Below are 21985 nucleotides of genomic sequence, written 5' to 3' on the forward strand. Positions count from 1 at the left end.
AAGTTCCAAACTTGATTGTCATACATGGATTGTATCTCGCTATCCATAGCCTCTTTCCATTTAGCAGACTCGGGGCCTGCCATGGCTTCCTCGTAGCTGTTAGGGTCATCTTGACTTACTAGTGTCCCATCACTAATAAGTGTCTCACCTTCTGCAGTAATATGGAATCCATAGTAATGCTCAGGTGCACTCCTAACTCTCGTGGAACGCCTCAGAGGTACATGTTTGTCAATTGGCTCAACAGGAGTTTCCTCCTCAAGTTTAGGGCTAGAGTTGAAGTTCCTTCACCACTTGATTCTTGAATTTCTTCAAGATCAATTTGCCTCCCACTGTCTCCTTGGCTTATAAACTCTCTTTCTCGAAAGACTCCTCTTCTTGCTACAAAGACCACATTGTCACTAGGTCTGTAGAAGAGGTAACCAAAGGATTGCTGTGGGTATCCAATGAAAATACACCTCTCGCTTCGAGGTTCGAGCTTATCATGAGTCTCGCGTCTCACGAAAGCCTCGCAACCCCAAATCTTGACGTGGTCTAGTTTAGGTACTTTACCAGTCCACATCTCGTGAGGAGTTTTGGCAACTTTCTTTGTAGGGACTAGATTAAGAATATGGGCGGCAGTCTCTAAGGCATACCCCCAGAATGAGATTGGTAGTGTAGCTCGACTCATCATGGAACGAACCATATCTAACAAGGTTCGATTACGCCTCTCAGCCACACCATTCAACTGTGGTGTCCTGGGAGGTGTCAATTGTGAGACAATCCCACATTCCCTAAGATAGTCGAGGAACTCTGAACTAAGATACTCACATCCTCGATCGGATCGAAGCATCTTAATATTCCTGCCCAATTGATTCTTGACTTCATGTTTAAATTCCTTAAACCTTTCGAAAGTCTCTGACTTATGCTTGATCAAGTAGACATATCCATATCTACTGTAATCATCAGTAAAAGTCAAATAATAACGATTAGCATCCCTTGTGGCATGTTTGAATGGTCCACACACATCCGTGTGTATAAGGTCCAACAAACCTTCACCCCTTTCACACGAGCCTGTGAAGGGTGACTTTGTCATTTTTCCAAGTAAGCATGATTCGCAATTATCATCTGACTTAAGGTCAAACGACTCCAAGACTCCATCCTTTTGGAGTTGGCCTATGCGTTTCTTGCTTATATGTGCAAGGCGACAATGCCATAATGATGCTTTATCCAAGTTATTATTAGTAGTAGAATCAATACACAAAACATTATTTCCAAAGTTATCTACAACAGACACAGCTTCATACACACCATCACAAGGTAATGCTTTAAAATAAAGAACATTATTAAAGAAAGCATCAATAGAACCAACTTCATTATTAAACGAAAAGGTAAACCCTTGTTTGTACAAAGCATGAAAGGAAATAATATTTCTTGCCATTCCTGGCGAGTAACAACATTTATTCAAATCTAAACTAAACCCACTACTTAGCGATAAAGTATAAACTCCAATCTTGGTGACAGGTGAAGCTTTCCTATTCCCCATGATCAAGTTTATCCTTCCTTGCTCCACATCCTCACTTCTTCTTAGTCCCTGCAAGTCACAACAAATATGAATACCACAACCGGTATCAAGGACCCAACAATTAGAATGGGGTGAGTTATTAGAAATGATAGTGTAAATACATGCATGGTTGGGTTTGACTTTCCCATCCTTCACATCCTGCTGGTACTTTTGGCAGTTCCGTTTCCAATGAGCCTTTTCATGGCAATAGAAGCATTCAGCCTCTTTTGGGTCAGAAGAAGGAGTAATGAAACCTTTCTTGGTTCCACTTGAAGAAGAGCCATCAAGGGTCCGAGCCTTGGTACCCTTCGAAGATCTCTTTCTCTTCCTCCCTCGACTTTTCCCGATTGCCAAAACCGAAGTTGAGTTTGGAGTAGGAGTGATAGCAACCGACTTCCCCTTAAGACCTGATTTTGCGGTCTTGAGAAGTCCCTGAAGTTTGCTGAGGGTGACTTCTTCCTTGTTCATGTGATATGTCATACAGAATTGATCATAGCACGGTGGTAAGGAGTGCAAAATGATATCTATTGCAAGATCCTCCAGGAAGTTCACATTAAGCTTCAGCAAACGATCCACATACCTTTGCATTTTCTGCATGTGGCTCGTGATGGATTCCCCGTCCTTCATCATGGTTGTTATCATGGAGCAGATGATTTCATACCTCTCTTGTCTTGCACTTTGATGGTATCTTTCCATCAAATCTTGGTGCATTTCATAAGGGTAGAAATCCTCATAAGACTTTTGGAGTTCCGCTGTCATCGTGGCCATCATGATGCAAGCCACTTTCGTAGCATCCCTTTCATGTGCCCGAAAGTCAGCGATCTCCTGAGGAGTTGCAGTGGTCTCATCAATCTCCTTAAGCTCCTTGTCAAGGACATATTCTTTGTCCTCGTAGCGGGTAATCATTCTGATGTTTCTGATCCACTCATTGAAGTTGGATCCATCAAAGGTGACCTTCCCACACAAGTTCATAAGGGTAAAGGAGCCATTAGGATTCGAGCTAGAAGCATTGTTGAAAGACATCTGAAGAAAAGAGAACAAGATTAGTTTAGATATAAGAGAGTCCTTAATAAAACACCCAAATGTAATATTAAGGCTAGGATCCAATCACAATATAATATAACTTAGAAGAGGTATGCCGTAATCTAAGCTATATCATATTTGAAAGGTAGGTGAATGACGATTCACCAATTTCCACCATGAAAACCGCAATATTTTAGTATTAGGTTTTTGAATGGTTCTTAGAAATTCCTAGATTCTTTGAGATTCAATGAACTTTTCAAAGGCATGTTTCAATCTCGAGTGTGCCCTCCAAGTTTTGTGACTGGGATACCGAGGATCACAAAACGAGGTGTGAAGTAACCATGCAAATCACTTGGTACCCTTAATGTTCATCCCTCAATCGATGTGCCGGTAAACCACACACGCTCCACCGATGCTATAATAAACCCTAATTCACCCTTTACCTACCTTGTTAAGTCCAAGTTAGTGTGCCGGTTAACCACACACGCTCCACCAACGACTTAATCAAAGTGTAAAGTGTAATTTCATGGAATAGCACCTTATTCACATTTTTCCTAAAGTAACTAAGATTGGGAATTTAATAAAACATTTAGTTACTTTATAATATTCATCATACTTTGAATGAGAATTTGTAAGTCCTTGTCTTACCCGTTCGGCTAACGACCCTCCACCGGTCAAGCAAGCGGTGGGTGAGAGTGGACACCCATTAAGTCACCATTTTATAGGCAACAACCTTATACCCACCTTATAGACCGGCTTCGTGAATGAGGCGTACTAGCGGTAAGACGACTTTGTTCTTATACATATATATATATATATATATATATATATATATATATATATATATATATATATATATATATATAATTATTAAATCATAATAATATAAGTATAAGGGTTGAATTTTAACTTTTAAAATTCTAGGGGTTGGAACTAAAGTTTTAACTTAACTTTACTTGTTCCAAAACTTGAGGGCAAGTTTTGTAAACTTTCAAAACTTTTTATTTCTTGTAACTTATGAGTTTAATAGAGTAATAAAATGAAGACTCTTCACTTTTCTAACTCTTGTGTTCTTTTAATGGTTTTTTAATCCAAGAGACTTTTGGTTTTCCATAACTTGAGGACAAGTTATGGACTCCATTAAAACACATTATGATCAAGAATTAAACTACCACATAGGTTACAAATAATTCCTATGATCATCTAAACATCATAAGAACAAGAATATGAATATGAACATGAACACCTTCAAGAATCAAAATCACATTTAATCTTTGTAATTTTGATAACTAGTTGTTGTAAATGAGTTAGAAAAGACATTACACCTTCTAAAACAAGTTTTCAAGTACCAAAACAATTTAGGGTAATGTTTCTAATCCATTTCCAGCAACTGAAGTCGAAATTCTGCACTCTGTCGACCCTACTCGCCGAGTGCATAAACCTACTCGCCGAGTAGGTTGAAGATACAAGTGAACTCGACGAGTCCTCCCGATGGACTCGCCGAGTCCATCAGTCAGACAGCAAGTTTTTCGACTTTCTTCAACTTTTAAGCACAAATAACAAACAAACAAGCCTAGGCACTAATACCACTGATGGGTTTTGAGCATTCTAACACTTCCTAAGTGTACATGCAACCCTAATAACCTTGGATCTATGTTTGTCTAATTATCATGCAAAGTTGAATTCCAAGGCTATATTCCTATCTAGCATACATGGGGAACAATTTAACTTGAATAATAGATAGAATAACTTACCTTGTTGTTGCTTGTGTTCCTTGAAATCTTGTGAGCCTAGCACCCCAAATGTGATGCCTCAAATGCTTCACACAACACCAAATGCTCTTCGAAAAACTTATGAGAGAACACACACTTCTTGAAATCGGCCAAACCCTCTTGTTTCCTTAGTGTAGCCATTTTTGGTGGAGAATATGATTCTTATATAGTGTTGACACATCTAGGGTTACACCATGTAAACCCTAATGTGTCATGACTCTTCATTTCCATGACCCATGGGTTTGTAACTCCCATGGAGCATCCATGGAGCATCCTATGGGTAGAACCCAACTTGATAATCCATGGAGCCTCTTAGCCCACTATACAAGATATGGATGATTTACATAATCAACCCATATATTTAATTAGTTCTCTTTTGACCACTTAATTAATTCTAAATTAATTATTGATCAAACTAATCAAATAATATTATTAATATATTAGAACTTATAATATATTAATAATCTCCAAGTGTTATTTCTCTCATTTAGTCTATCCAATTGCATGGTGCCATGCAACCCAAATGGACCATGCCGGGTCGGGTCAAGTACATACCAGAAATAGTTATGGACTTAGACACCTTATCCAACAGTATTTTCATCGGCTACCCACAGACATCCTTTGGATATCTCTTCTATAGACCGAAGGACAATGTTGTCTTCGTTGCGAGGAGAGGAGTTTTCCGAGAGCGAGAACTCATGAGCCAAGGAGACAGTGGGAGGCAAATCGAACTTGAAGAGATTCAAGAGTCGATAGATGAAGGAACCTCTACCGCTGGCATTCAACCCGAGGAGGAAACTCTGGTTGAACCGATTGACGAATCCTTACCTCTTAGACATTCCGATAGAGTTAGAGTTCATCCCCAGTTTTATGGCTTTCATATTACTACCGAAGGGGACACGTATATTAGTGATGGTACACTAGTAAACCTTGATGAACCTAATAGCTATAAGGAAGCCATGGCAGGCCCAGAGTCTGCAAAGTGGAAAGAGGCAATGGATAGCGAGATTCAATCCATGTATGATAACCAAGTTTGGAATTTGGTTGATTACGTGCCCGAACGTAAGACCATTGGGTGCAAATGGATCTTCAAGAAGAAGACCGACGTGGATGGGAACGTACACACATATAAAGCGCGATTGGTCGCGAAGGGCTTTACTCAAACTCCCGGAGTTGACTATGATGAGACCTTCTCACCAGTTGCGAAGATTAAATCTATTAGAGTGATGCTAGCAATTGCCGCATTTCATGATTATGAGATTTGGCAAATGGATGTCAAGACCGCTTTCCTTAACGGAAAGTTGGCTGAGGATGTTTACATGGCTTAGCCAGAGGGGTTTGTGGATTCGAAGCATCCGAATAGAGTGTGTAAGCTTGAGAAGTCCATTTATGGACTTAAGCAAGCGTCTTGCAGATGGAATCTTTGCTTCGATGAGAAAGTCAAAGAGTTTGGATTTGTACGAAGCGAAGACGAATCTTGTGTATATGTCAAAGCCAGTGGGAGTATAGTAAGCTTCCTCGTTCTATATGTCGATGACATATTACTCATAGGAAACGACATCCCGACTTTGCAGGAGGTTAAGTCCTGGCTCGGGAAGTGCTTCGCTATGAAGGACCTCGGAGAGGCTTCTTACATTTTGGGAATAAGGATACTAAGAGAAAGAAGTAAGAGACTAATTGGACTTAGTCAGAATACTTACTTAGAGAAGGTACTAAAACGTTTTAGTATGGAAAACTCAAAGAAGGGAGAACTACTGATACAAAGTAATGCCAAATTGAGTAAGACTCAAAGTCCGAGTACCGAAGCTGAGATAGTAGAAATGAGCCGAGTACCATACGCTTCCGCAGTTGGCTCAATCATGTACGCTATGACTTGTACTCGCCCTGATGTAGCCTTCGCTTTGAGCATGGTTAGCAGATATCAAGGGAATCCTGGCAAAGCACATTGGATTGCAGTGAAAAACATCCTTAAGTACCTTCGGAGGACGAAGGAATGGTTCTTAGTCCTCGGAGGGAGTGATGACTTGAAGGTGCGAGGGTATAGTGATGCCAGCTTTCAGACCGACAGGGACAACTACCGTTCGCAGTCGGGCTGGGTCTTTACCCTAAATGGAGGAGCAGTGACATTGAAGAGTTCCAAGCAGGAAACCGTAGCTGATTCAACGTGCGAATCAGAGTACATTGCAGCGAGCGAAGCGTCGAAGGAGGCAATATGGCTAAAGAACTTCATCGGTGATCTTGGAGTTGTACCTACCATAAAGGAGCCAATGGAGATTTTCTGTGATAACGAAGGCGCGGTTGCCTTGACCAAGGAACCGAGGGATCATGGTAGATCAAGACATATCGACAGAAAGTATCACTTCATTAGACATCGTGTAGAAGAAGGACAACTCGTAGTGAAGAGGATATCATCAGAAGATAACCCAGCAGATCCGCTTACGAAGGGACTGAGTAGGGTTAAGCACTTGCAGCATGCTAGGAGTATTGGGCTGAAGGATGATATTAGCATAGATTAGATAGTATTAGAAACGTGTAATAGATAAATGTAATTGACATTTGATGATTAAATAAAGGAGTTTTATTTATGAGTAATGTTACTATCTTATGTTAATTGTTTAGCTATTGTTTCACTTTGCATGTTTTGACTTCCAGAATAATTGAGTTTATTAGGAATAATCGAATTGTTCAAATGGTCCACAATCGTTCATATGTTGGGAGTAGATATGAATGAAGATTGTCATGAATTGGTGTGTAGAATGTCTAAATGGTGTTAGACATAGCAAAGGATTGCTGCAACGTTCATGAGTGCTTATGAACTAGTTTTGATCATTGGAATAAACCTGCACTTGCTGGAATGACCTTATGGAATACGATATAAAAGGTGATCGCAAGACGATAATATCATATAGTCTTAAAACCTAGATATATGGTTTATTATTTGTTAATTGATTGTACATTGATAATACGAAAACGCATCAGTAACTTGGTGTTATAAAACGTATTGTTGTGTATAGTTGGTTAATGAATAAGTAAATGCATATAAGTCGAAGTTTATCTGTAACTTTTATCTAAGAAGGTAAAAGTGATATCTCGGCCGCTCGATGATTTGATTTGACTTATGTGCCGGGCCTGGTCAGAACTAAATTGATGTGTTCGATTAAGTTCTATGTCAAATAAATCAGAGATCGAGAAACCTAAATGCTTGACTAACCATTCCATAGGATTGTCAGCATGATATCTAACAGAGGACTGTACGTTCCCTTATCTAAAGGACAAGATTGATTAGATCAGAGTTGACAGCGTCTTTGAGAGCTACGATTGCAAACCGAATTGTACCTGTAAATATAGTTACTAGACTTATCCAAGTGGGAGACTGTTGGAATAGTGTCTAAGGCTGCAACTATATTAGACAAGTATTTGACCCGGTTGTGCATGGTCCTTTTGGGTTGCCTTCACCATAGCAACTTGATAGGATGATTTATTAAGAGAGAGTAAATATTATTAATATATTATGAGAATAATATAATGAATAATATATTTGTTATTTGATTAATATAAGTCATAGAATTAATTAGAATTAATTTGGTGACTTAAAGAGATTAATTAAATAAAGGGGTATAAACTGTCAATTGTTTGATAGTTAAGCTTTAGACTGTAAATCCATTGGGATATGCTTTGGACGAATTCTAAGAGTGTTAGGATAGCCAAAATCATCCAAAGGCTTATCTATGGAATGGATTTGGATAGCCTTAAGAGAAGATTATCCAATTAGGGTTTAGGTTGTAACCCTTAAGGAGTCTACAAGTATAAATAGACCCCATGGCATAGGGAATTCGACACATCTCAAAAAAGTAAGAGAACCCTGGCCGAATTCCTCCCCTCTCCTCTCTCCTAAATCATTCTTCTTGCTATTGGTGTTTGTAAGCCATTAGAGGAGTGACATTTGTGACTCTAGAAGCTCCAAGACCTCAAGATCTACAAGGAACTCAAAGGTATGATTCTTGATCTGTTTCAATGTTGTTATTTAACCTAATTAGTCATTAGAAGACTTGGATTCAAAGCATGTTTATTAGAAAGCCTAGATCCGAGCAATAGGATTTTGCATGCGCACATAGGAAAGTTCTTATGGCTAAAACCCATCATCTATCTCATTGAAGATTGAAAGTGCAAACATATTTGCGAATCGGTCCGAGAAAGAACAAGAACAATCAGATACGATTTGGGCTCAGCTTTAATCAAATGAACAGTAAACTGGAATTGATTGTTATTGGGCCAAATTTTGATTCAAATGAACATTTGCTAATTTAGAATCGAATCAACCAAACGAATATGAGATTGGATTGGGCTTGATCAATGAAAAACTTATTGGATCATAACAAACAGGTTTTTTCAACAAAATTTAGATCCAACGAGTCAAATGATCACAAATCAAAAATGCAACGCACAAATTCAATCATTACAAAAGATCATAGAGAGAGACTCACCAAAATTATTCAAATTTCGAAAAATGTTGCCAAACCGAGAATCATTCTTCAAAAATCACCTTGATCTTGAAGACCCGTTCTGATACCAATTGTAGAGACATAAGAACATGGTTTGGCATGAGGAATTAAAGCTTGCACAATTGAACATGGTGATTTGGGTGTTTAAGAGATGTGTTGATTGTATATGGTGTTACAAAAGGATCTAGATCTAGACTACATAAATAACACACACTTACGCACTCACTTTTACATCTCTCAAGCACACCTCTACAAGTAGACAAACCCACCTTATATAGAGGTGTTTACTTGTCTCTCTCTCACTCTCTATCTCTCATGTGTCATAAGGCAAATACTCTACATGCAAGTGGGTTTTACAAAAGTCAAACATTTACAAAGTCATGAATGAATAACTTTGCACCCCAACAACTTCACCTTCATCTCTTCACGGCAATCGCATATCTCGAACACCGATTCCACCTTCTCGATCCATCGTTTCAGGATGAAGTTAAAGGTCTGTGGTTTGGCGTTGGTGAAATATTTGTAGGAACATGTTTTGGTAGGTCCTTGATTCATACCGTTGTTTGAACTTCCAGCCCCCTGTCCGTTGACTCCTCCATTGTTCCCTCGGTGAATTTGTTTCATAGCTGCGGTGACTGGAGCAGATACACCTGCTTGGAAGGCAGCTGAGTCGACTTCAGGTGGGGTTGGCCCGGGGTTTCTGTGGGTTGGTTGATGAGGCATCTTTCTGTCATGGAACGGAAAGATGTTGAGTGTCTGTGGTTTTTGTGAGGTTGTGATCTTATAAACTAGGTGTGTGGCACAAACTTAAGTATTTTCACAATTTAGCATACTATCATAGATATGTAAAACATAGCAGATTATAACGTCACAGTAAAACATATAAAATTTTTCACTAATATTATCCGCACTTTGATACATGAAAATTTTGCCCGAAAGAGCATACATAAGCGGTACTAGTTCGACAGCATAACGGCTCTATGAGTAGTGTAATCACTTAAACATAGAGTCGGGATACATAGCATAGCTCCTAGTGACATAGTACTAAAGACTGATATGGCTAACCCTAGTCGCGGTGGGATGTGCCAGGGGGTGGTGCTGAGGAAGTGGATGCTCCCTGAAGACAAGCCACATGTCGTTCTGCATCCTAGAGTCTGGACTCCCACCTTACCTGCCTCATGTGGAACTCTCGGAGGACGTCTTGCGTCTCCTGCTCCGCACGCTCAACCCTAGTCCACATCTGGCGTACCTGATCAATGGTACTCTGAGCTAGGTCGCCTGTGTTCCGTAATCGTCTGACCATGAATGGAAGGGCACGGTCGGCCGGTCCTCCATCCCTCAGGTCAAAGAACTTGCGTGACATGCCGAACGGGGGTCGTTGTCCCTGTTGTCTGCTCCACCTCCAAAGATCAATACCCCGGGGGGTTGTAGGACCAGTGGGGCCCACCCGGTAAGCAGACACTCTAATCGGACAAGGGGGTTGATGACTTTGGACTCTGCGTCCGAATCACCCTCTTTGTTATCGCTGGGTTCCTCCTCGAGACTTCCTTCGGCTTCCTCCTTTTCTTGGTCCACCACTGGCTCGGCAGGTCCGCCTTCGACTTCCGCCTAAGGATGCCCTTCAGATTCCTCATCGAGGTCTTCCTCGGGTTCCTCCTCGGACTCTTCCAACCATCCATTATTCCCCTGGTTAGGGAAATAAGGATCTCCGGGGTGATGGAAACCAGCCATGCTGTCTGCGAGAGTGTGTGAATAGGCTAACATTATTCCTAAGATGCTATGATTATTGTATAGATTGAGCTGATGTGATCTTCTTGGTGATAAAAGAGTTATGTTTTAGGTTCCCTAGTCATCACAATTTCCTCGGGACATGTGATAGTTGTACCTTGGAGGAAATGTAGTTGATCAGGCTACATCCACTCCTTGATACGACTAAGAACCATCCTGGCATAACCGAGATGCTAGCATTATCTTGTTTAGTTGGGTATTATGTTCTTTTTCCTAATACAAGCAAGGATGTTTTTATCATTATGTTTTACTTGTTTTGTTCAGAGTTGTTTTAGTCCCTCTTTTTGGTTTATAGTTGCATACCAATGTGTGGTTAGATATGCTAGTTCACTATAAACAAAGCTCTGATACCAACCTGTCACACCCCCGAACAAGACGGCGAAAACGTCTGAGGGCTCTTGTGACTTAAATTGAATACCATCACAATGAATATACATGAATCATAACATAATTCATCACCATGCATTGAAATATTACAACTGATATTGTTTACATCTAGTACATTGTTTTAAACATTACAATTTCATAACATAAACTGCTCGATAGATAATCTAAGCAAAACATCATGACATTACTTGGTACTTATTCTTCGGCTTACCTATTACCTGAGAATACAAGTTATTTTGAAAAACTTCAAGATATGAAATGTTGGTGAGTTCATAAGTAATGTTGTAGTAAAATGATTTGGTGTAGTTTGTAAAACCCAGAAAATCCGATATTTTCTGAAAATATCATTGTTTATAAAAAGTGTGAAGATCCGTGAATATATACTTGTTGATTTTGAAAACATGTATAAATGTTGAACTTTTGTATAAACAACGCAAGTGAAAATGTTGAACTTCCCGGGAAAACCCGATGTTTTCCCATCACATAAAATACAGTGACTTGTCTATTGTTATACCAATACGTCGAATGATTTTGATTACCCGAGTGGCATTGGATTAATTAGGGTTGTGATTTGTTATAATCACGCATTAAAGAAAATGACTAGTTTATAACAACAGTTTATGAATGATCCTTAAAAGCGTCGGCCGTTACTACTCACTTAATCCACCCACCATGATTACTCTTGTTTATCGTTCGGAATCTGTTTACTTTGATTTCTCATAAGCCCAACAACCGAGGAGATAGGAGAGTACGAAGTCCCATTATTTCCATGAGTTAATCAAGGCTATCGGGAATGCGGAAGACACTTGGTCCCACTCGCAATTGACTTCTCGACCTCGCTAGCAGTATTAATGGGCCATTAGGGCCCAATAACACATTAGAGCTATTGAAATTCCTTTTACATGGAATTAGGTCATAGAAGGCCCAATATCACGTAAGCATATTCCCTTTGGGCCCAAATATCATGTTAATTGACTAGCAAGGCCCAACAAGCATGATTTGAAACTTGTAAGCCCAAAGTTTGCAAGCTAGTTTGTCATAATTATCGCGTGTTCATTGAAATACTTGGGTTTATCGATTTTGTTTTGTTATTGATTCGAGACCGAATCAATTCATTTTGTAACGATATTTGTTGTTGAGAGTGTATTTGTTTTTCCGTTTCGTCGGTAGTCGTGGACCTTGTATTTTGTATTATTGACTTAATGTGTTTGAAAATGGATTTTGGTCCTTTTCATTTCCTTCCTTTTATAAAAATAACGCTTTTGGCCCTTTTATATAAAAGAATTTCATTTTTAGTCCTTAAAACACTTTTCTTGACACTTTTGTATAGATTTTTTTGATGAAAACACAATTTTAACCCAAATTCTACTTAATTGATAGTTTCAGCCCCTCTAGAATATTGATTCTCGGTTAAGGACCCATTTTTCACAACTTTTACAGTTTTGGCACAAAGTTTGCATTTTTGGTCCTTTTTGATAAAGAAAAGAATTTTTGAACCTTAGAAACATTTTGTTATGCAAATTACCCGCTGTTTTACAAAAAATTACGTTTCCAGCCCCTCAAACTTATAAATTTCGCATTATGGGGCTTATTGGGCCGAGAAGCCCATAATTAGCCCATTAGGTTAAAAATTTACATTTTAAGTTCCTTGAAATTTACAATATTCAGAAAATTATTTATATAAACTGTTTTGATCCCTTTTAACCTTCAAGAGACCGTGGCTTGTTGATTTTTGCCCCAAGTTTGTATTTTTGACATTTTAAGCCCAAAAATGGGTTTTATGTATTAGTATGTTCATCACAACCTTATCAACTTATTATTCTTGACTTGTTTAGTGTAAAATAGCTTAACTTATGTTTATTTCCTTTCTCTTGTCTTAGATCTCGGGTTTACACCCTTTTTGGTAACATGTTCATCACAATACACAAGAAATCACACACATACATGCATCAAATCACACATAGCATACATATACACATAGATCTACAGATTTTCTTGTATTCTCCCCCATCAAAACTCATAAAAATCGAAAAGAAAGGGGGTATGAAGCTCACCTTGAGTGTGGTTTCGGTTTTGAAGAAGATTTGGAGAAGTTTGGTGCTATTTTCGGCCCTAGCAAGTTCCTTGATGGATCTCGAACTTAGTGTGCTCTAAGATGCAAGATCATGAGTTTGAATGGATTAAGAGATGATTTTTGACGAAAAGAAGTGAGTTAGATCATAGATTTGTTATAAACTTACCTTAGATGATGAATTACTTGGTGAAAGCCTCTTGAAACACAAGAAATTTCGAGATTTTTGGATGCAGGAGAGTGGATGATTCTTGAGTGGTTTAGAGAGAAATTTAGTTGTGAAGTGTGTGTGTTTCTCTTGCTCTCGGCCGAAGAAAAGAGAGAGAGGAAGAAGAGAGAGTGTGTTGAGACGGTGCATAGAGATTTGGGACAATTGCATGGGTAAGCTCCATGTAAAAATGAGGTGGCAAGCATAAGTCAACTTTTCTTCATGGATTGGGCTGGGGCCGAGAATGGAGAGGGAAGAAAGAGTATTTGGGCCTTAAATGCTTAAGCCCAAATTTTATGGCTATGTTGAGTGATTTTTGGCCTAAATAAATATAAATATCATTTTTATGACCTATAAGGGCTAATTAGGTTAGCTATGGCCCACTGAGGTCCATTAAGGTATTTTATTTCATTCTAGGTCCAATATGGCCCAAATATTAAAATAAATGAAAGTGGGTCCAATTAGAGCCCATACAAGAGTTCTAAGCCGAAAATAGTCCAATTGGAAGCTTATTGGTCCATTGGGCCCAATAAGGAAATCCTAGTCCAAAATGGAATTAAAGAAGGATTTTTAGGGTTTCCAATTGTTTGTTGGCTATTTGCAGTGCATGTATGAAGTGTTTGATTGAAAATTTGTTGTTATTGAATAAGCATCTTACATGTTTTCACATTGTTGGTTCACATTTGTTATCATTGTTCTATATTTACAAGGCTTCAAATTCCTAGTTGTGACATCATCCCCCCGTTAGAGGGAATTTCGTCCCGAAATTATTTTGAAAGCCCATTTTGAGAATGTTAGAATAGATGAGGGTACTTTTGCTTCATTTGATCTTCGCATTCCCACGTGAATTCTGGTCCACGCTTTGCGTTCCACCGTACCTTCACAATCAGGATGCGACTTTGCTTGGTACGCTTCACCTCCCTGTCCATGATTTCGACTGGTTCTTCGATGAACAGGAGATTCTCGTTGATTTCAATTTCGTCAAGGGGAATGACGAGAGTTTCGTCGGATAAGCACTTCTTTAGCTTGGAAACATGGAGCACGGGGTGTACGCTGCTGAGCTCAGCGGGTAGAAACTTTTAACAGCACTCGATCCCTTTCCAGGGAGAAACTTTTAACAACACTCGATCCCCGACCTGAAACTCTAAGGGCTTTCGCCTTTTATCAGCACAGCTCTTTTTTTGGTCGCGTGATGCTTGTAGTCGAGCTCTAATTTGAAGTATCTTTTCCTTGGTTTCGCGTATGATCTCCGGTCCCGTTAACGTCTTGTCTGATGCTAGTTCCCTCGCCAGCTGGGTGTCGCCCACCTCAGCCCAACACAACGGTGATCTACACTTACGTCCATATAGCGCCTCAAAAGGAGCAACTTTGATGCTCGTGTGGTAACTGTTGTTGTATGAGAATTCAACTAGGGGTAAGTGGGTATCCTAGGACTTCCCAAAGTCTACACATGTGCGAAGCATGTCTTCAAGCATCTGAATGGTTCGTTCGCTTTGACCATTCGTTTGTGGGTGATAAGCAGTTCTCATGTCCAGATGGGTTCCCAGTGCTTTCTGAAGGGATTGCCAAAAACGTGAAGTGAATCTGCTATCTCTATCTAAGATGATAGACACCGGCACTCCGTGAAGTCTCACGATTTCTCGAATGTATATTCTTGTCAATCTCTCCATCTTGTAGGATTCTTTTATTGGCAGGAAATGAGCGGATTTCGTCAGTCTGTCGACTATTACCCATATAGTGTCCAATCCATCTGACGTCTTGGGCAGCTTGGTCACAAAATCCATAGTAATCCTTTCCCATTTCCACTTAGGAATTACTAGTTGCTGTAATAGCCCCGAGGGCTTCTGGTATTCCACCTTCACTTTGGCGCAAGTAAGGCATTTGCTAACATAGGTGGCAATCTCTTCCTTCATGTTAGGCCACCAATAATGTTGTTTAATATCCAAGTACATTTTGTTCGAACCTGAAGGGATTGCCAAAAACGTGAAGTGAATCTGCTATCTCTATCTGAGATGATAGACACCGGCACTCCGTGAAGTCTCACGATTTCTCGAATGTATATTCTTGTCAATCTCTCCATCTTGTAGGATTCTTTTATTGATAGGAAATGAGCAGATTTCGTCAGTCTGTCAACTATTACCCATATAGTGTCCAATCCATCTGACGTCTTGGGCAGCTTGGTCACAAAATCCATAGTAGTCCTTTCCCATTTCCACTTAGGAATTACTAGTTGCTGTAATAGCCCCGAGGGCTTCTGGTATTCCACCTTCACTTTGGCGCAAGTAAGGCATTTGCTAACATAGGTGGCAATCTCTTCCTTCATGTTAGGCCACCAATAATGTTGTTTAATATCCAAGTACATTTCGTTCGAACCTGGATGGATGGAGTATCGCGTCTTGTGAGCTTCATTCATGACTACTTCCCTAAATTCTCCAAGTTTAGGGACCCAAATACGGCTCATGAAATAATATACTCCGCCTTCTTTCACCTCGAGATTCTTCTCCATTCTGCGTAACGCTTCGCTTGTTTTGTTTTTCTCCCTCATGGCATCTGACTGGGTTGCCCTGATCTGAGTGGTTAGGCAAGATTGGATGGTTATTGAGAGAGTTTTCACACGACGATTAGAGTATTCTTTCCATCTCAAGGCATCAGCTACCACATTAGCCTTGCCCGGGTGGTACTTGATTTCACACTCATAATCGTTTAATAGTTCAACCCATCTTCGTTGTCTCATATTCAGCTCTTTTTTATTCAAGATGTGCTGGAGACTCTTGTGGTCCATGAAGATGGTGAACTTCGTACCATAAAGGTAATGCCTCCAAATCCTCAGGGCGAAGACCACTGCTCCCAATTCCAGATCGTGGGTTGTATAATTCAGTACGTGTGTCTTTAGTTGCCGGGACGCGTAAGCTATCACTTTTCCACGCTGCATGAGAACGCAACCTAAACCCTGCTTTGACACGTCACAGTAGACTATGAAATATTCCGTTCCCTCTGGTAGTTATAGTATCGGGGCACTGCAGAGTGCTTGCTTTAGAGTTCGGAATGCAACGTCTTGTTTGTCCGTCCATTTGAATGGTACGCCCTTTTGTGTAAGCGAGGTAAGTGGCTTGGCGATCTTAGAGAAGTTTTGAATGAACCTCTTGTAGTAACCTGCTAGACCTAAGAATTGGCGAATTTATGTGGGTGTTGTCGGGACTGCCCATCCTTCGATGGCTTTGACCTTAGAAGGATCAACATGGATTCCTTCCTGACTAACAACATGACCCAAAAAGTTCATGCTACGGAGCCAAAACTCACACTTGGAGAGTTTCACGTATAGCTTCTCAGTTCGCAGGGTTTCCAAGATTTGTCGGAGATGTTGGCCATGCTCTTCTTCGCTTCGAGAATAAACTAGAATATCATCAATGAATACAATAACAAAGTTGTCGAGGAATGGTCGGCAGATTCGATTCATTAGGTACATGAATGCAGCAAGGGGCATTTGTTAGACCGAAGGGCATTATGACAAATTCATAATGTCCGTAACGAGTTCGGAAAGCGGTTTTCGGAATATCCTCTTCCCAGACCTTGAGTTGATGGTACCTGGATCGTAGATCTATCTTAGAGTAGTAACTAGTTCCTTGGAGCTGGTCAAATAGATCGTCGATTCATGGGAGTGGATAGCGATTTTTGACAGTGAGCTTATTCAGCTCTCTGTAATCAATGCACATCCTAAAAGATCCGTTCTTCTTTTTGACAAAGAGGACTGGAGCTCCCCATGGCGAGAATCTGGGTTGGATGAATCCCTTGTCCAGGAGTTCACTGAGTTGGCTGGACAATTCCTGCATCTCAGCAGGAGCCAATCGGTAAGGCGATTTAGCGATGGGAGTAGCTCCTGGAACAAGATCAATTCGGAATTCAACTTGTCTTTCTGGGGGTACTCCAGGAAGATCTTTAGGAAATATGTCTGGGAATTCACATGCTACAGGAATGTCTTGATCATTAACCTCTTCCTAGGTTTTATCCACTATGTGCGCCAGGAATGTCAAATCGTTCTTTCGCAGATGCTTTTGTGCCTGGATGCACGAGATGAGACGAAGGTTCGTGCTGGGTTTGTCTCCGTAAATAACTAGAGAATCTTAAGGTACAATTATTGAAGAGGAATATCACTAGTAAGGTATTTCAAAAGCAAGGATTGCTACATGCACATTTCCTCCTAATAATGAGACATTGACATAAGATGACCAATCCAGACGATTATAACAAAATCGTGATTGTCGAAATTCCAGATACAATTAAGTATCCAGCAATGCATGATCTAGTAAAAAATCATATGATTTATAGTCATTGTTATAGTTTACAAGAAAAAAGTCCATGTATGGAGGGTGTGCCCAAAAAATGACGTTTCATGTATCCTAGGGAATTCAACGACAAAACATCACAAGGAGAAGACTCATATCCATTGTATAGAAGGAGAAATAATGCAATTGATGTGATATAACAAATACAATATTGGATGATAGATGGATGGCTTCGTATAACCCAAAGTTGCCAATAATGTTTAAATGTCATATCAACGTTGAGGTTTGTTCGAGTATAAAATCTGTGAAGTACATCTTCAAGTATGTTTATAAGGGTCATGGTAAACAAGTTATCCAAATTCATCAAGACAGAGAAAATGACACGATTAATGAAATACGCATGTTTCAGGATGCGCGTTATGTATGCCCTTCTGGGCGATGAGGCGGATTTTTAGCTTTCCACTTTCTCAGATCCACCCTTTTCTGATGGATTTGCAAATACATCTGCCGAATCAACAGTTGGTGATAGAAAGGAAGATATTTTTGAAAGGGAGAAAGAGAAGAATTCAATGTTTATGGCATTTTTCGAGAAAACTAAAGAAGACTCCAATGCTAGAAAACATTTGTATAAGGATTTTCCCAAACGTTTCACATGCAATTTGAGCACACGTCATTGGAGTCCCCGGAAACTAAAATCAATGATAAGAAGGTTGGTTTATGCTAATCCAACTGAAGGAGAGAGGTAATACCTATGCCTTCTTTTATGTCATATTATTGGATTGAGCCTACTACCTTTGAAGATATATACAAACCAATGGTGTATTACATGCTACATTTCGAAAAGCGGCTCTTGAGACAGGATTAATAAAAACTGACGATAAATTTGTCCCAATGTCCTATAGAGGCTTCCTTATTTCAAGTACCTAATGCACTTAAAAGGCTATTTGCTATGATATTGATTTTTTGTGAGCTGGGCAATGTTCGTAAGTTATGGTGTGACAACTATGCTTCTATTTCTAAAGATTATATGAAACAATATGCATTTTCTGACGATTCCAGAATATGGTCCTCATCGACATAAAAGTCTTTCCTACAATCTTTTGGAAAGAAACTTTGTGATTATGGTCTTCCATAGGTGAATGAAGACATTAATTTAAAAGAAAGAGGTTGTTGTGAGGTGAAAGAAGAAAACTCTATACTTGTGGAAAACAAAGACTTATGTGCAAAAGACTCTCTCAATCCTAACCCGAAATTCACATATGATGAGATAATGAGCCATGTTGATGAAAACATTTCAGGTGTGTTCTTCATAGATGGTCCTGGTGGAACTAGAATGACGTTTATGTACAGGGATTTAGTAGCCAATTTTCATGTCCATGGTCTCATTGCAATTGTGACAGCCACGTCAGGTGTTGCGGATAATAACAGGCTACGAGGGAGAATATCCCACTCACGATTTAAAATTCTCCTCAATATTGAAACTAACTTGATGTTAAAAGTAAATAAAAAAAGGGGGCGGATCATCTACTTCGGCAAGCAAAGGTAATCATACGGGATGAAACATCAATGGCTAAGAGGCAGGCAATGGACGCAATTGATCAAACAATGCAAGACATCACAGGTGAGAAACTCGTATTCGATGGAAAGATAATGATTATGGGAGGTGACTTTAGACAGGTGTTGTCGGTTGTAAAGCATGGCACGCAAGCACAAATTGTAGACTCTAGCTTACGAATGTCACCTATCTGGCCATCGATTAAAAGGCTTCGGTTAACTATCAACATGAGAGCAGTAATTGACCCACGTTTTTTAGATTTTTTATTACGGTTTGGTGATGGAAATGAGGAAACAGTGGACAAGAGCTTTATTCGCATACCTGATAACATGGTATTAAATACACTAATCAAGCTAACTTAGTGGACGCTTTTGTTGATGGAATCTTTCCTTCTCTACAATCCTACAAAGCTGATTCAGAATTTATCATTTCTAGGGCGATACTGACAACTTAAAATGAAAGTGTTGATGAGATAACGGACGAAATGATCGAGCGATTTTCATGTAACGACGTAAAATATCAAAAAAAAAATCATTTTTTAAACAACATAATTATCATTTAAACATTTGCAAATCTCATGTTCAACAATTTTCATCAAGTTAAAACATATCCCAAGATCACAAACAAAATCCTCGGTCTGTGTGTACGGATCATGTCGGCGCCTTTCCGCGGTCCTCACTAGTACCTGAAACACATAACACATAACATTGTAAGCATAAATGCTTAGTGAGTTCCCTAAAATACCACATACAACACATATTATCCACTCGAGGCTATAACACTGTACGACCCCTGGTCGCAGTGTCTCAGTGGGACCCTCCAGTCCGATAACTCTATGGACACTCTGGTCCTAACTCTGTGGACCTTTCGGTCCTACTATGTAAACTATGAATCACACATAGCACATAATCACATAGATATCACATCATATAATAGCATACAACATACTCTGTCACATAACTCTAATTACCACTCTAGGTAAAGTATAGTGAGAAGACTTACCTCGGGTAACTCGGTAAATCTCAAACTCAGAAATACTGATCTATCCTCCGCCTAATCACATAAAATAATTACTCTAATCAATACGACTCTCAAAGGATAGGCTTTTCCCTCTCTAAGTTCTCTCAGGAAGGTAAAAGACCATTTTACCCCTCCAATGGCTCAAAAGTCCAAACATTGACTAAACCCTAAAAGTCAACGGTCAACTTTGACCAGACTCGTCGAGTGCACATAGGTGACTCAGCGAGTCCAAATGTGTCCTCTGGGTCTATCTAAACCTCACTTGAGTCGTCAAGCGAACCTTCCACTCGACGGGTTACCACCGATCATGAATCGCGGGGCAACTCGACTCGACTCGTCGAGTCCCCTTATGGACTCGGTGAGTTCCTTCCATGGAAACACTCAAATGACCTTCTGAGGTCAGATATGCTTCTCAAACTAGTAGATCTAACCTTCTAGCACTCAAAAGTTATGTAAAGGTTCGAACATTAGGCCCATGCATCACCATATCATCTCTATATGCCAAAATAACCCTTAATATGATAACCTAGGCCCCAAAACTCATAAAGGATTGCATAAAGTTGAAGAATAGGGACTCTATGGACCTCTCAGGGTCCAGATTTGATAATCTTATCACAATGGGACATTACACACACTAGATCTTTTACCAAAAGTGAAGAGAAGAATCCCTAGGTTCATGAAATCTATTACTCAAATGAAGATAGACTTGAATCCTGACCTCCCACAGTAGCTCTGAATGAAATGATGGAAGATTTGAGTCGCACAAGTCAGCCTAGCTCGAAATCCTTCGTTCCCTTTGCTAAAACTCACCAAAGAATGATGAATTAGTCCTCTTCTTGCTCTACAAGCTTTCTCTCTACTCACTAGGGTTCTCAAGGGTGTAGTGGCCGCAAATGAAGGCCATAAAGGCCTTTAAATAGGGAACATGCCCAAAGATTTAGCGTTTCTGCCGCCAGCACAGACTCGTCGAGTCACCTAGCCGACTCGACAAGTCCATTCATTAATCCAGTCAGCGAATCGTGATCGTACTCGACGAGTCAAGGCGTCAACTCGTCGAGTCCCTTTCTTTAACTCAAAATAAAAGGTCAAAATAAAATACTTGGGTATCCGGATGTCACAATTTTCCCCTACAAGAATCAGACTTCGCCCTTGAAGTCTCACTCTGCAAACAACTCTGGATGCTGCTCCCGCATCTCCAACTCCGGCTGCCAAGTCAGCTCGAACCCTCTCCGATGTTGCCACTAGACCTGAACCATGGGTACCTCCTTTTTCCTCGAAACCTTGACCTTTCGATCCCGGATCGCGATCGGTCTCTCAACATAATTCAGGCTTGCATCCACCTGAATATCCTCCAGCAGCACCACCGCCATCTCGTCGGCTATACACTTCCTCAACCGAGACATGGAAGGTATCATGTATCTGGCTCAACTCCACAGGTAGCTCCAAACGATATGCTACTCAGCCCACCCTCGCGGTCACCCGAAACGGACAATGTACCGGCGTCCCAACTTGCCCCTTTTCCTGAATCGGATCACTACTTTCCAAGGAGATACCTTCAGGAGAACGAAGTCTCCCACCTGGAACTCGAGCTCGGATCGTCGCTTCACCGCATAACTGTTCTGGAGACTCTGAGTTGTCAACAATCTGTGTCTGACTTGCTGTATCTACTCTGTCATCTGAAGCACTATATCAGTGCTACCCATCACTCGCTACCCTACCTCTCCCCAACAGATGGGAGTCTGACACCTCCTCCCATACAACAACTCAAAGGGAGGCATGCCAATACTCGAATGGTGGCTGTTGTTATAGGAAAACTAAGCCAATGGTAGACACGTG

General features: G+C 40.2%; 1 protein-coding gene across 1 annotated transcript; it reads left to right on the plus strand.

Moving 5' to 3' along the window:
* Nucleotides 1-17513: 17513 nt before the first annotated feature.
* LOC145096263 (uncharacterized) lies at nt 17514-19491 on the plus strand. Its single transcript, XM_079034019.1, has 3 exons — nt 17514-17594; nt 18710-18967; nt 19087-19491. Exons 1-3 carry the CDS (start codon nt 17514-17516, stop codon nt 19489-19491), a joined length of 744 nt encoding a protein of 247 aa, XP_078890145.1.
* Nucleotides 19492-21985: the final 2494 nt, after the last annotated feature.

This window comes from Lactuca serriola, chromosome 3 (assembly GCF_051521515.1).
Source record: "Lactuca serriola cultivar US96UC23 chromosome 3, Lser_US96UC23_V15, whole genome shotgun sequence".
NCBI lineage: Eukaryota > Viridiplantae > Streptophyta > Magnoliopsida > Asterales > Asteraceae > Lactuca > Lactuca serriola.